The sequence below is a fragment of the Erythrolamprus reginae genome, chromosome 2, assembly GCF_031021105.1.
Source record: "Erythrolamprus reginae isolate rEryReg1 chromosome 2, rEryReg1.hap1, whole genome shotgun sequence".
NCBI lineage: Eukaryota > Metazoa > Chordata > Lepidosauria > Squamata > Dipsadidae > Erythrolamprus > Erythrolamprus reginae.
In genome coordinates, this window is record NC_091951.1 from 139,245,293 (window position 1) to 139,261,861 (window position 16,569).

Sequence of the window (16,569 nt, forward strand, 5' to 3'; positions counted from 1 at the left end):
TCCCTCCTTCCCTATTTTCCACTTCTCTCTTCCCTCTCCCTTTTTTTCCTTCTTTCTCATTTGTTTTGTTTCCCTCTCCCTCGTTCTTTCCCTCCATCATTTTCTCATTTTTCTCTTTTTCTCTCTCACATTCCCTCCCCCTCTCACTTGTTTTCTCTCCCTCTCTCTCTTGCTTTCTCTCTCTCTCTCCTTTTCTTCTCTCTTCCTTCCTCTCTTCTTTTTTTTTTCTGCCCTGCAACATGCCGTGGGGCAGTCAGCTGCAAGCAGAAGCTCCAAGACGGTGGCACCGACGTCGGGTCGCAGTACATTGCTGGCGCTGCACTGGGCATGGACACAGGCTGGCACTGGCCCGCTGGGTAGGCCGGGACAGAGGTGCCAGCCCCATGCCCAGCGCAGCGCCAGCAATGTACGGCGTCCTGCAACACATCAAGCCGCCGCCAATGCCGCCGCCGGTGCCTTGCAGCCAACTGCCCCACCGCCGCCCCACAGCTACTGCTCAGTGCCCTCCCACTCGACCCACGTTTGGCTGCGCCACCTTCGCGGCTTGCCCTGCTGCCCCGCACCCGCCAGAGATGCCCGGTGCGGACGAAGTGCGGGGCAGAGTAGGCGGCGGCTGCTTCAGGCCCGCCCCCAAGCTGAGCTTCCTTTGGCTTCCTTGCAGGAAAAACTGCAAAGCTCACCTGCCGTCTCGAAGGAAGCCAAAGGAAGCTCAGCTCAACGAGGACCGGCTGTTGGTCTCTTGAAGCTGCCGCCGCCACCGCCCACTGCAGAGATCCCTTCGCCCGAACGGAGGTGGCGGCGGCGGGCTCAAGGGACCAAGAGCCGGTCTTTCTTGGCGCTGAATAGTTGCAGCCTCTGAAGCTGCCTCCGCTTCCAGGCGAAGGGATCTCCTCGGTGGGCAGCATCGGAGGCTGCAGCAACGCAGCTCCGAAAAGGACCGGCTGTTGGTCCCTTGAAGCTGCCGCCGCTGCCGCCTCCGTTCGCGTGAAGGGATCTCCGCAGTGGGCGGCGGCGGCAGCTTCAAGGGACCAACAGCCGGTCCTTTTCGGAGCTGCGTTGCTGCAGCCTCCGACGCTGCCCACCGAGGAGATCCCTTCGCCTGGAGGCGGAGGCAGCCTCAGAGGCTGCAACTATTCAGCGCCAAGAAAGACCGGCTCTTGGTCCCTTGAGCCCGCCACCGCCACCTCCGTTCGGGTGAAGGGATCTCTGCAGTGGGCGGTGGCGGCGGCAGCTTCAAGAGACCAACAGCCAGTCCTCGTTGAGCTGAGCTTCCTTTGGCTTCCTTCGAGGCGGCAGGTGAGCTTTGCAGCTTTGCCTCGAAGGAAGCCAAAGGAAGCTTAGCTCGGAGGTGGGCCTGAAGCCACCGCCGCCGCCTACTTCGCCCCCCGCTTCGGCCGCACCGGGGCCAAGTAAGCCGAGGTTAGGCCTGTCGCCCCCGGCTCCAAGCGTGGGGCTTGGGCGGCGGGCAAGCATCGGGAGGGCCTCGCCGTCGCCTGGCCGGGGAAAAGCTCCCCTCCCCGTGATCGGGGACAGCGTGGCCGTTAACAAGTTAGTACGCGGGGGTCCTGATGGCTTGTTTACTGTCCCCTCCAGATGCTCTTGCAGGGCTTCCGGGCTCCCCATGGGGCAGCGAAGAAGCAAAATAGCAGCACTCTCCCGCTGTCTCTCCCCCTCTCTTTCTTATTTCTCTCTCACACTCCCTTTCTATCTCTCCCTCTTTTTCTCTCTTTCTCTCTCTCCCTCTCCGCAGCAGACCCCCCCCCCAACGCAAAAGTGCCCAAACGCGCGCAAACCTCACTGGTGCAAAAAAAAAGAAGCAAAAAAGCGGCACTGGAGGGACCAAGACGGTCTGCAGCTGAGCGTCTGGAGGAGGAGGAGGCAGAAAGCCAGGGGGCGGGGAGGAAAGCAATTGGCCAATTTCTTTCTCGCCTTTAGGGAGAGGAACTGTTGCTGCTCTGCAATAGGGTGCTTTCCTCCCCGCCCCCTGGCTTTCTTCTTCCTTGCCGCTGCCAGACGCTCAGCAGCAGAGTGGAGAGGAGATTCAGGAACTTAGTATATAGATGGTAAAATCTCGTATGCTGCCGCGGGCCGGGCAAATGGCCTCAACAGGCCGCATCCGGCCCGCGGGCCGTAGTTTGGGGACCGCTGGTCTAGCATTTCCATTTTGCAAATTGACAGGCCCTGATTGTCTTGAAATGTGTGGCATTCCTGATGCAATGTATCCCCCTCTAGAATTACAGATATTCCCTACAGATTCATTCATTTAATTATTTATTTATTATTTAGATTTGTATGCCGCCCCTCTCAGAGGACTCGGGGCGGCTCACAACAGAGAAAAACAAATCATAAATAATCCGAGAAGTTTAAAACATTTAAAATTTAAAAAGAAAACCCAATATGCTAACAGACATACACACAAGCATACCATACACAAATTAAACATGCCCAGGGGGAGATGTCTCAATTCCCCCATGCCTGACGGCAAAGGTGGGTTTTAAGGAGTTTACGGAAGGCAGGAAGAGTAGGGGCAGTTCTAATCTCCGGGGGGAGTTGGTTCTAGAGAGCCGGTGCCGCCACAGAGAAGGCTCTTCCCCTGGGGCCCGCCAACCGACACTGTTTAGTTGACGGGACCCGGAGAAGGCCCACTCTGTGGGACCTAATCGGTCGCTGGGATTCGTGCGGCAGGAGGCGGTCTCGGAGGTATTCTGGTCCGATGCCATGAAGGGCTTTAAAGGTCATAACCAACACTTTTGAATTGTGACCGGAAATTGATCGGCAGCCAATGCAGACTGCGGAGTGATGGTGAAACATGGGCATACCTAGGTAAGCCCATGACTGCTCTCGCAGCTGCATTCTGCACAATCTGAAGTTTCCGAACACTTTTCAAAGGTAGCCCCATGTAGAGAGCATTACAGTAGTCGAACCTCGAGGTGATGAGGGCATGAGTGACTGTGAGCAATGAGTCCCGGTCCAGATAGGGCCGCAACTGGTGCACCAGGCGAACCTGGGCAAACACCCCCCTCGCCACAGCTGAGAGATGGTTTTCTAATGTGAGCTGTGGATCGAGGAGGACGCCCAAGTTGCGGACCCTCTCTGAGGGGGTCAAAGATTCCCCCCCCAGGGTGATGGACGGACAGATGGGGTTGTCCTTGGGAGGCAGAACCCACAGCCACTCCGTCTTATCCGGGTTGAGCTTGAGTCTGTTGACACCCATCCAGGCCCCAACAGCCTCCAGGCACCGGCACATCACTTCCACCGCTTCGTTGACTGGGCATGGGGTGGAGATGTAAAGCTGGGTATCATCGGCATATTGATGATACCTCACCCCATGTCCTTGGATGATCTCACCCAGCGGTTTCATGTAGATGTTGAATAGCAGGGGGGAGAGGACCGACCCCTGAGGTACCCCACAAGGGAGAGACCTCGGAGCCGACCTCTGACCCCCCACTAACACCGACTGCGACCGGCCAGAGAGGTAGGAGGAGAACCACTGAAGAACAGTGCCTCCCACTCCCAACCCCTCCAGCCGGTGCAGAAGGATACCATGGTCGATGGTATCGAAAGCCGCTGAGAGGTCAAGAAGCACCAGGACAGAGGATAAACCCCTGTCCCGGGCCCGCCAGAGATCATCCATCAACGCGACCAAAGCGGTTTCCGTGCTGTAACCGGGCCTGAAGCCCGACTGCTGGGGACCTAGATAATCGGCTTCTTCCAAGGACCGCTGGAGCTGATAATAAGATATTTTGATGGCCAATAATCACTGCAATGGACGAAGTTCTAAAACGAAGCCAGTACATTTTGTGCAGATGAAAGCGAACTGGGATTTTCACCTATCTTTTTGATGGTCTTTATTTTCACTGCAGCTTTCACATTTCCTATTTTTCAAGGAAGGAAAAACAGGTATATTTTTTTTTAATGAATCAGGAGACCTGGCAGCTTCAGGACCTGTTTGACAACTTGAGACTAGAACCTCAGATGTTTCAGGCAAATTGCAGAAACTTTAGCCAGAAAACCAACATATTAAATGGCATTGAAACGTTTAGAGGGTTTATGGCTACATTTTACATTTTGTCACATGATATGAATAATATTTATTTTGTGTGGTCAATTTACTGATACACCATTTTACATCAAATACTAGATGCTATCTTTAAATCTAGCAGTATTGTTGCATTCCTCTGTTAATCTTTTCATATAGGTACTCTACTGTTACTGTCTGGAATTTTGGATTTGGCCAGGTAGTTCTCTTGTTTAAATTAATTCTCAGTATGGCAGGACCTGAAATATTAGAAAAATCTTCTGGACTCCTTCTGACTTCCATCGCATGTTTAGAATAGAAGCTGGGATTAAAGCCTATTGAAATGTTGGGACCCATAACTCCATACAGTCTTAGCCAAGTCTTGCTGATAAAGAGTGAAAGATGAAAGGGAAAAAGTTTACTTCATATATTCAGTACAAATGTTTATTTTTGCAATGAGAACTGCACAAAAAAACTTTAGTATATAAGTGAAAACTCTATGAATTCCCTTCTACAAATGTCTAAAGTGTTTAATACAAGTTTCAAATTCACTGACATAATTATTTGCCAAGCGTTCCGTGCATTAAGTACAGTGGAATTGTACATTTCATTTATTTATTTGTACAGGACTGGAGGGAGAAAAAAAATAATCAAGGTTACATCATTTAGGCTAGACCCCCTATACTTAAAATTCTGTAGTTATTAAACTTATACATGGAGGAGGGAGAAGGGGGAATTAAATAAGTGTCAGACTGGATGATAACCATATTATAAACTCAAAACATTTTATAAAAACAAAAATAAATCAGACATATAGCCAAAAAAAAAAAGAATAGCAACCCTTTTGAAGAAAAAAATGTCTCCAATTTAATGATACCATCTATGTTCATCCTGTAAAAATGTATAAAAATCAAAGACCAAGTACAGTTTGTTTTTTAAAAAATTAAGTAAATTAGCGAAGGCCTGTAAACATTTCAAAAAGTTTGCAAAACACAGACGTGATCAGAAGAGGAAAGCGAGGAAGAACAAGACAACAGAGAAAGCCACCTGCTATCACTGTTTTGAAACTCTCAACTACAGACAAGAAAAAGTTTGGCAAATGTTCAATGCAAAGAGGGTTAAACATTAAAATAAAAAACAACTAATCTCGCTATTGGCTAGATATAGGGAACGGGGTGTTGTTCATTGCATACATATAAATTATTTATTTAATTTTTTTTTTACAACAGAGGGTGCTCTCTTGATAGAAGTTCCAGCAGCTCCACTTCATTATGTTTTCATTTTTCTCAGTGTGGTGCAGTTTTGTTATGTACAATTGCAGTGAGCTCATATGTGATGAACTTTCACAGCGGATGTGCACTTAAAGTACCCCCAAAACCCTGAGCATAAAATTAAAAGGAGGGAGATGTTCATCCAAAGTGCTTTGTAAAAGAGGTGACGGGAGAGGGGATGGATAGATGGAAGGCCAAGGAATACTGTGAGTAATGACTGGCAATGAATATAAAAGAATCAGAACATGTTCAGAGGAAAACCCAACATTCCTACTTCCTTGTGAAGGGTCTAAACAAGAGCTAAGAGAAGATTAAGGCTAGTTAATTAGCTCATGGTAAAAAGACATGTGCAGTAACACAGGGACAAGAATGGGATGCAAGGGACTTATTTTCATTCACGTCTGAGCCGTTGCCAGAGATAGAAGCCCCCTTTCTTGACAATTCCTGGGATTAAGTAGAAGACTATAAGGGCTAACCCAACCATTAAGCCTTCACGAAGAAATTGTGTGAGCTGGTGATCTAACATTTCACTGATTCTGAAGTGTTAACACCCACACATAAGTAGATCATGGGAGGAAACTAGTGTCATATACAATCCAGCACATGGTAACTTCCTTTATGTTGGTCCAGAAACAGAACATTTAGGTGTTCTGTATGAGAGGTATTTTGAGGCCCAAGTGTGGTCCTCAGGAATCCAAATTTTCAGACCACTCAACTGCATTTTAATGTTAGAGGTGATTTACTGGCCATGCGCCTAAGCCACTCCCAGACGCAACATTACTGCTTGGAGACAAAGCACAACATTTCATGGCCTTCTCAAGACTGGCAACTCCCTGAAAGTAGGAAAGCAGAGTCAACTTCTTATAACAGAAATTCTGGTCTATACCTAATTTCACATCCTTTTCAGCAAGAAGCCTTCAAAAAAAGCTGTCTGAGGGGTAATATTGCCCTTTCCAAACCTTCCCACTTTATCTCTTTGAACAATCTAATACTTGATGGAGAAAGGCAGAGATCTTCTAAAGGCACCTTTAGGTAAAAATTCGGCATGAGAACTGTTCAAAAGACTGTCAAAGAAACAATTGCCTCTAGACCCAATCACATTTCTTCTATACATGGCTACTAACCTGAGTTACCTATATTAATATGTGTGACCGTGACTTCCGACTGCTTAAAGGCATACTACTTAACTGCACATTGGAAAGCCAAGCCCAAGTTAGATTGAAAATAGGCAATAAATGACCTATCGCTTGATCTTGGTGTTATACAGCAAGTCCCATTATTCAACTCCTACAAAAAGACCTGAGAATGATGTTGAAGCAAATCACAAGTTTAAGGGCAATACTATTTGGAGACAATAGATGCTTTCTCAGATGTCCCATTTCTCCTGATACATAACTATAATCATTTCAGGAGGGACAATTTCAGGTTTTCCCTCCAGGTCTAGGGACCTGGAAGTCGACTAACAGAAATAGCTACCTTCTTTTACTCCATCTGGGATCTCTGCTCTCTTAATGTGAATTTCTTTCCTCATTAGATTAGTCATAATTAAATTGGGCAGATGGCTGTTGAAATCAGTAGTCCAATATGATGAAAATGAAGAGTTGAGACATTGGCAGGACAAGATGTTCTGTCATCAGGAAAAACAGAGATGTCTTTGGCTGAGGGTTCAAGTATAAAGTTGATGGAGCTGCCCAGAGAACAGTTGCCTTCTCTACAGCAGCTAGCCAGACTATTCTTGACCAGAAATAAGCACTCTGGATAACTTTAATTCATAGTCCAAACCCATTACTTAGTCCAATTGAAGTTTTGAAGCAAGCAGTCATGTTTCCCCCCCCCCCCAAAAGTAGCATTAGAATGGCAATTTGCAAGCTCTGAACTAGAAAATCCATGTCCAGCAATTCATATTGGAACACTAATTTTGACCAACAGTGCAGAAAAGTGATGTACTATACCTTTCTCTGGCTCCTCACAGAGTCAACTAGTTCAAGTGCTCCTAATTTCACACAATGCAGGAAGCTGGGCCAAATTTTATTGCTGGAAATTATGTTGCATGTTGAGATTCGCCCCAAACAGGAACAAGACTGTGTGATGTTCTACTACTTTTGGCTTGATGCTACAATATGAAACCAGCCATGCTTAGCAAACACCAACTGCTTGGTGTTCATCTTCCTACCATTTCTAGTAAATGTTGTTGCTCCACTACTAGTGCTCCCATATTAGCTAGCTTGGTGACAAGATGAAAATTGTATGAATTGGCTGGAGATTTCCCTGCCTGCTAGAGCAAGACAGATGAATAGAACAAGTCTCCTTACAGCTTTTCTCACTTAAGACATTTTACCATAAGCAAGATTTAAAAGAAATGTCAGTACGACACCAACTTTAAAAAAAAAGAGATGAGTTTATTCCATGATCAGTACAGACCAAATGCATATTCACCGTATTAAAGTAAAACCAATTAATTACTCCAGAGATTGGCCAATACTGACACACCAGTATTGTACTGTATAGTGGGTATTTATGGCACATAAACGTGGAACATTTGAAAGATTAAAATGAAAAGAATATGCTAAAAGTGCTGAGAAAATGATTACTGCTAAAATGTGAAAGGACTTAATGGAAGACAACAGGAACAGGTCTTCCTTCCTTCCTGCCAATCCAAATCCATTCCCACCTCCCTCCCCAGAGCAGCTGCACTGTTGTGTATAAAAACTAATTTCAACAGACTCCATGACATTTAAAAACCAAAATGTAGTTTTCTGGTATTACAGTTAAAAATATAGACTAAAAGTCTGGAACTGAGCAAAATAGAAGCAGTGTCTTTACAGAGTATGGTGAGCTCACCATAAAACTCAAACAAATATATGCCAACTATATTCACTATACAATACAGCCACAGTCAAACACTATTGACAGGGTGGGAGCTTCCCCTGGTGTTACGTTTTCCCCACTCCACTCTGTAATGAAGAGACAAGAATACCTACTCAAAGAGTTGAGCAGTGCCAATGTATCTGGAGGAAAAGAAACAGATTGAAAGAAACTGACTTTGGTTGGTAGTCTAGCTCAGATTCCTGTCATTCACACAATGCTAAAACAAAAACTTCACTCAAATGGCCAGTTACACTTACTTGACACCTCCACTAAATTATTCCCTTTTTCACAAGCAAACACTTACAGAGAATGGCTCCCAGCTAAAGGCTTGTGGGAAGTTTAGTTAAAGGCAAAGCCAGTGATGAAAAGGACCCAAAACAGCTTGTGTGTCTTCCCTGCTAAAGCCCAGGCAGGGTCTTTCTGTACACAGCCTCTCAATGCAGAGTGTCTGGTGCTGCCAGCATACAGCACGGTAGCGTCAAAGACATTCTGGAATTCAGAACGCTTTTGAATAGAAAAAGGGTAAACAGCATCAAGTTCTGGATATACTGCAAGTAGGTTTGGCATAGAGAGTATCAAGTGATAGGGGGCACCCTTCCCAGCAACTGCATGTCCACTGATGCAAACCTAGTACGGAGTTGACTCATCTTGGTCTCGCTTTCTTCAGTGAGGTTGGGGAATGGGGTGGGGGGTGGGAATTAAGTCAAATCGTAAGGCAGACTCTGCTGATCCTTCTGAGGCCACAACCGTCACACATGCAGAAAGGCTGCAGGAATGCTCTCCTCCCAGCTGCCAACAACACTATGGAGAGTCAAAAATTTGCTGGGAAATTTAGGAGTTCAGGCGAAGAAAACCAGGTGCTATTAGAAAAGATTCTCTTCAAATATTGCCAACAAATCACTCTGGAAATTCATGTCAATAGTAGATGCCATCTAAAGGGAAAGAGAAAAAAAAAGTAGCAGTCATCTGGGTTCACAGAAAAAAATTATCTCAATACATTGAAGCAGTAATAGCAACTAACTGATCCAGAACTCTCGTCTATAAAAGCAGATCATGCATATATATACAGTATTAGCAGAGGCCAAGAGGAAGCCACTTTCACTGATCAGAAATCATATCCCTCTCTTCTTTTTTTTAAAGCCCAACAATACAAAACATTATACACAGAGGAATGTCCCTGAAGGGATGAAAAAAGAAAAAAGAAAGAAACTATAATGAGATTATAAAGTGATAGTTTAACTTGTGAGAACTGAGGGTCCAGATGTGTGAGACTGATTTAAAATAAAAAGGAGGAAGGTCAATATTTTGGGAGAAAGAACTGACAAACTTCAAAGTAAAATAGAGTCTCAGTTATCCGTCCTTCGGTAATCCGACACTCTGGATTATCCAACATTGTGATTGCTTGGGGGCGTGGCTGTAGGCATTTTTGCGCCCTCCAGACACGCCCCCAAACATGACAGCCACAACGGGTAAGCAAGCTGGGAGGAGGGAAGTGAGCTAGAGAGAGAGAGAGAGACAGGGACAGAAGCGGGAGAGAGAGAGAGAGAGAGAGACGGGGACAGAAACGGGCAAGAGAGAGAGAGAGAGAAAGCCAGGGACAGAAGCAGTAGAGTCTGGATTATCCGACATTTTGGCTATCTGACTATCAGCCTGCCCGTTTATGTCAGATAACCAAGACTCTACTGTATATACACTGCTCAAAAAAAAGGGAACACTTAAACAACATAATATAAATCCATTCTGTGGAATCAAACTGTCCACTTAGGAAGCAACACTGATTGACAATCAATTCCACATGCTGTTGTGCACATTCAACTTTGTACAGAACAAAGTATTCAATGAGAATATTTCATTCATTCAGATCTAAGATGTATTATTTGAGTGTTTCCTTTATTTTTTTGAGCAGTATACAGTATGTGGAAGGTATATACGTATAGCATGAACAGCATGAGTTTTTCATGGATAGCAAGTAGTTGAAGTAAAAATAAGAAACAAGGAAAGAAAGGAAAAAAAGAAAAGGTAGATATCTGGAGAGGAAAAATCAGAGAGGTTAAAAAAGGTAAAGGACTTTCAATGTACAAGTATTCTAATTCCCTCAGAATTACTGGTCCTGCTTAACAATGATTATTTCTTCCTAAATTCAATAAAATCCAATACTGTTCTAATGTCCAAATAAACATTGAGATCTTTCTTCAAAAGGATCTAGGTACACATTTTACTTTGTCTAATTTATATTAAGGATGGCACATGTATTTTGTTTTCTTCCACAATTCCAACAATATTTCTTTTACTGAAAAGTTAAGTGTCTGTGGGATGGAGGTATATTTACTGGAGATTAGCATCAAATTTGGACAAAGGCTGGCATTTCTGGCACTTTGGAAACCACTTCAAAAGTAAATTGCCAAGCACAGACTCTCTCACTATGGGAACTGGGAACCTTTTCAGAGCCCAGAGGGTGGCATTCTCCTTCACTTACTGCCTCTCTGCGCCTTCGTTCCTGTTCTTGTTTTCTCAGTTCCTCTCTCTGTTGGTCCAGCATGGACTGCGAAGCCTGTGGCTGAGAACTCTGTGACGGAGGAGCAGAGGCTGCCGCTGACATTTGCTGCTGACCCTGGGGATGATGCTGAGGCTGATGTTCTTGACGCCGCCGGGCTTCTTCGTGAACTCGACGTGACTGCTCCAGAGCCTCTTCTTCTTCACGACTTCTGTTCATGGATCAGAAATAACAGCAGAAATGATGATCTGGCCTCCATTTCACAGCATTAGGGAAACTAGAAATCCCACCCAGCCACAGGACATCGATTGGAAAGTACTGGAAAACTCAACATCCCCGAGACACCTTGAACACATTGGCATGAACTAAATATACTTTATTTATCTTTCACAATTGAGATTGACAACTTGGCTGCTAAATGGAATACTTAGCCACATCAATTTTAACAGCATCTGTACAAGTATAGTCTGAAATATAACAGTGTCCTGCTTTAGTAATAAGATAAGGCAGCTAAGTTAAACCCTGACTTAGTCATGTTTGGAGTAGATCTACGTACTCCCCCAAAATTAAGATGTGTCTTATACTACAAAAAATATGGTAGTTAGCCTGGCATCAAAGGACATAATTATGAAGATATGATCATGAACCACAAACTGGCAGATGTCCTCACCCAGTGGGTTCACGTAGAGGTTACAAAGGAGGAGAGAAATAGCTTACAAATATTAGCATGCAATACATCATAAATGAGGAGTCTAGGGAATGATCTCTCCCCATCATCCAACATTGACTGGAACCATGCAAAGAAAGAAGAGAACTCAATCCCCAACCCACAAAACCACATCACAAGACTCCATAGTTGACAGCATCAAGAACCACCAAAACATCAAGAAGCACAAGAATGGATGCACTGTTCCCAACCCTGCTCCATCACATCACCTATAATCATGATCAAAACAACGTCAGTACTAAATTACAGTCTGAAACAGGTCTGTATCCAGAGTTTTTATCAGTTATGGAACAGCCACCTTCTCAATAACCTTTCCCAGAAATAAAAATTGGAAGTTGGTCTATTGTTATAAGAGACCATTGGGTCCAAGGAGAGCCTCTTAAGGAGGGAGCACACCAAAGGCTCTTTTGAGGCAACAGCCTCTATAACAAAGAGGCTGACTCTATACCAAGAGCATCAAACTGGTTTTCATTGAGGGCCGTATCAGCATTGTAGTTGTCCTGAGTGGGCTGGGACAGGGTGGGGGTGGGGAGATTAGACGGCTGGCCGATTGGATGGATGCCTCCTGCAGCACCCTGCCAGCCCAAACTATTTTGCTGTTGTCACAACCAAGTTTTATTTGTTTATTAGAGTTTTCTAGAGCAAAGGCTCAGCATTAATCTTGAAAACTTCCCAAACGCTCTCCTCCCATAACATGTGCTTGCAGAGACTTAAAGGATAATATAAAATACTTTCTCTCACAGACAAACACAATGTAAGAAAATAAACATACACACCTCTATCTCAACTAATTATGTTTCTCACCTCATTCTTTCCTGTTCCCGCCTTTGCCTCTCCTTTTCCTTCTCTGCTTGTTCAACTTGAGCTTTCAAGGCTTTCTCACGCTCTTCCTTTTCCCGGGCAGCCCTCTTGAAGTGCTCAAAGCTGTCACTGCTGGATTTTACTGTTGAAGATGGTGTAGTGGGATGTTTCTGCACTAAGCTTGCCCAAGAGCCCATATTTTTTATTTTCAAATCCTGTGGAGAAAAGAAGTGCGGGATCAGAAATTAACTTGTGATATGGTGTAATTGGTGCACGCGAAAATCTAGAATCTTTCCTTGCTTTCATGTAAGAGATAAAAATAATTTAGCTGGAAGTCCTAAAGGTGCTTTTTAAAAAAATAAATAATTTAAATTCATTTATAAACTTTAAAAAATACATAAAAGAAAAAACAAACAAACAAGATGTTACACAATACAAAACAAAAATGAAACATATATGTATATGTACATTTATACCTCTAAGGTTATTTTACAATACATATATCGACTAATATTTTACACATTTATTATTTCTACTACCATTGTAATCAATAAATATCTAAGAATCTTAATTATAATATATATTTTTATAAATATCAGTAATCCCGGAAGTGACTGCCGCTGATCAGTTGAAGCTGCACACAGCTTTATTTCCATCAGCAGAACGGTTCCATGCCCTAGTGGGTGCAGTCTACCCCTGCTGCCGGCGCTCGGGCCATTGCAGCGCCCGAGCGCATAAATGACTTGAGTATAAGTCATGGTCGGCTTTTTGGTGCGGAAAAACTCAACTTATACTCAAGTATATACGGTATTTAAATTTTTTTCTGTTTAAGTAATTCTTCGTGTACCATGTACATTGTAGTACATTTAGCAATCAAATTTACACCTAAATATTTAATTGTTTTTACTATTTGAATTTCCAACTTGCCTTCCAATTCTTGTATTTGTTTATTTGATAATTTTTTGGTTATAATTTTGCTTTATTTTTTTATTAATTTTTAGGCCCGCCATCTTTCCAAATTTGTTAATTTCATCTAATAATTATGGTGCTGTTTCTATTAGGTCTTCTATATTAAAAACTAGATTATCGGCGAAGGCCTGTAATTTGTATTCCTGATCTCTTATCCTTAATCCTTTAATTTGTTGTAATAATGATTTAATCGCAAATATAAAAAGCAGGGGGGGGGGTAAGGAACAGCCCTGTTGTACTACTCCTTTTGCTATATTAAATTTATCAGTTATATCTCCATTAATTATTATTCTTGCTGTTTGTTTTGAGTGTATTGTTTGAAGCATTCTGATATACTTTTCTCAAAAATTCATCTTTTCAAATTTGTTAATAAATTTTTCCCAATTTAAATTATTGAATGCTTCTTGTGCATCAAGGAATACTAATGCTGTAGGTTTTCTAGGATTTGATTCATAATATTCTAACATCTCCAATGTTGTATTAATGAACTTCCTACAGACATATTATATCTAAGTTTTGTTTTTGTAATTTTGTGAATGTTTGTCTTCATTTAATTGGTGAGTTAATTTCATTTATGTTGACCGAGATAATCTTGATTTGTTTTTCCCATCCTATTGTTCTAAGTTCACTTTTGCCACCTTTGTACTTCTGGTTTCTATTTGGCTCCTGGTTTTCTTTCTTTCTTTCTCTTCTCTTTCTTCTAAATGTTGTTCTTCTGGCTCTGTGTCTCTATTTTTCTACACTACTTTCCCCTTCTTCCAGATATTGCTCTATCGCTTTTTCTGTGGTGTCTATTCTTATCTTCTGTTCTTTCCAGAATAAATAGTAGCCCCTCGGGCATCAGCTTTCTAAAGGGCATTATTTTTCTTATTAATTTTACAGTTAAGATACTGAAATTCTCTCCATTTTTCTTTGATTCACCTAGGTATTTCTTTTAGTATTATAATGTCTTTTCATCTAAAAGTTAATTTGTTCTGTCCTGGTGATTCTATAAATTCCGTCTCTTGCCAGTTTTTTAGTAAATTTGATGAGGACATCTCCTGCCAGTCTATGTTTTTTAGCATAGTTTGTTTGGATTCTACATACTTCATCGATGTTTAATTTTATTTCTTCTTCATCCATTTTAAAAATAACTGCTATCATCTCTGCCATTAGGTTCAAAATGTCTTCTCTTTCTTCTGATACATTTTGTAATCATAGATAATACATGATTTTTCAAATTCAAGCTGCAATATTGCTTCTTTCAGCTGTTTGTCAGTCTTAGCCTCTGTCCAGTTTCTTCTCATTTTCCCCCATTCTCTCTGTTCTTTCTATTGTTATTTTTTGTTCATGTTTTGCAATTGTTTCCTGTACATTTTCCATCCTAATGTCTAATTTTTTAATGTCCCCTTTTACTTCTTCAAATTTTCCTTTTGTTACTTCATGGTTATTCAAAACTGTGATTTTTTTTGTCATAGTGTCTGGTGACTTGATTATATATATTATTGAATCAAATCCAATGATGCCTGTAGGGATTGCAATGATGGAGTTTGTCCCTCCTTTTCTACTGAGGCTATTTCAGGAATTGTTTGTCATGCTGGTGGTTGGTTATTGGTGCTATTGTCTATTTTATATTTTTGGAGATTGATGACAACACCTTAACCTTTAGGAAAAAAGTATTCTAAGCTTTCATCCACTAAATAGAGATATATCCAAAATATATTTGTACAAGCTAATCAGTTAATATATCATTAATCAAAAAGTTGAGAGCAAGAAGAAGGTAATATTGTAATATTCAACTACTTAAAGTTATAATCTATAATCAGGTTATCAATTTAATATCTTATTTCTATATATTAAAGGTATGTGTGTGCGTGTGAAGGTCTTGGCATATTTGGGTTTCTTCCCATGTAAGTTTCAGAGATTCCTGGCGATGTTTCGATGAGGTCCCACTTGTCATCTTCAGGTTGGTGCTTTCGGCTTTGTGCTAGGGTGAACAAAGCCAGGAATCTCTGAAACTTACACGGGAAGAAACCTGAATATGCCAAGACCTTCATACATGTACCCGTGAAAGAAATTCTATGGAAACACACACATACACACACATAATATTGTAAAATATTATATTACATATTACTACAGTAACAAACTTAATATATAGTCTTACACAATATTTGGAATTTTATTTCTTTTTTAAAAAAGGATTTGTACTAATTTGTATTAACACATATATATTAATGAGAGAGTGATTAATTGATAAAACTATTGAATATACAGTATATACAATATCAAACTTCTGTGAAATCAAATTGACAATCGATTTCACATGCTGTTGTGCACATTCAACTTTGTACCGAACAATGTATTCAATGAAAATATTTCATTCATTCAGATCTAGGATGTGTTATTTGAGTGTTCCTTTATGTTTTTGAGCAGTATATATTTCAGTTACCTTTTTAGGTGCTACTGGTGTTTTTGGTTCTTGCTTCTGTCTTTCTTTGTCCTGGACTCCTGGTGGTGCATTTTGTTCTGAAGGTCTTATAACAGGCCGTCCACTGTCCACTGTCTTCATCTCTGTTCCTGAAATAAGAATTACAACTTTAACAATCTTTCCGTCTAATCAGCATTATTGAAAAAACATCGTGGAAATGAACTAAATTGAAGAATTGGGATGTCCTCCTTAATGCAAACTAAATCACCACAAAACAGATGGGGTTTCTAGACAAATCAATAAATTACTCACGTTGTTGGATATGTACAGGTGGCTTGATGCTCTCTGGATGTTTGGTAGGATCTTGCCGCAGGGCAGGGCTAAAGGTTTCATTTCGAATGACTGGGGATTGCATCTTCTCCTCTTTGATCATAGGCTGCGACTGAACTACGGATGCTGCTCTCAGTTCCTGGCAAAGGAAGATAGATAAACAAAAGACCGTAGTAATAAGAATGCCTTTTCATGGCTTTCCCTGTGTTGTCTCAGCCTCCCCACCAATAATAAAAGTTCTTGAAGGAATCTGCTTTCTAATAGATGCTGGAAAAATGTTCATGGAAACAAACATCTGAATAAACTTTTGTTTATAAGATGCCTTTACCTGCTTTTTTGGCTGAACATTTGATTGTGGTGGAGACTGGTGCGGCAACCCCTGGAACGGTGGCATCTGAGGGGAATGCATCATGAGAGGAGAAGGTGCTTCTCTCAAGTGGCCTGGAATAAGTCAGCACCAATGTTTTCAGAAAATAATAAAAGAACTTTGGAAAATGCACTTATGATATTCAGCTGACAACTTGGAGAAAAAAAACCTTCCGAGTTATCTGAGATTTGCTCATTTAAACACCTATTTACGCTCAATAAATTTTCACTTGCAGAACTGTAAATGAGGAAATGTCAGTTTTACAGTTATTTGAAGAAGAGTGGTGTAGAAGCGACTATAATAGAATGCAAGGT

The 16,569-nt window shown here is 42.0% G+C and overlaps 1 protein-coding gene across 8 annotated transcripts in view; it reads right to left on the bottom strand.

The window, feature by feature from the left end:
- Positions 1-7,667: 7,667 nt before the first annotated feature.
- Positions 7,668-16,569, bottom strand: part of BRD4 (bromodomain containing 4) — a 91,530-nt gene continuing 82,628 nt past the window's right edge. For all 8 annotated transcript variants that reach the window (XM_070739642.1, XM_070739646.1, XM_070739644.1 and 5 more), the window contains 6 exons: positions 16,217-16,329; positions 15,871-16,027; positions 15,580-15,707; positions 12,183-12,394; positions 10,634-10,862; positions 7,668-9,089 (listed from right to left, as the gene is read on the bottom strand). In XM_070739642.1, coding sequence (XP_070595743.1) covers positions 9,021-9,089; positions 10,634-10,862; positions 12,183-12,394; positions 15,580-15,707; positions 15,871-16,027; positions 16,217-16,329 — 908 coding nt within the window. In that variant the 3' untranslated portion in view covers positions 7,668-9,020. The remainder of the gene's footprint in view (positions 9,090-10,633; positions 10,863-12,182; positions 12,395-15,579; positions 15,708-15,870; positions 16,028-16,216; positions 16,330-16,569) is intronic.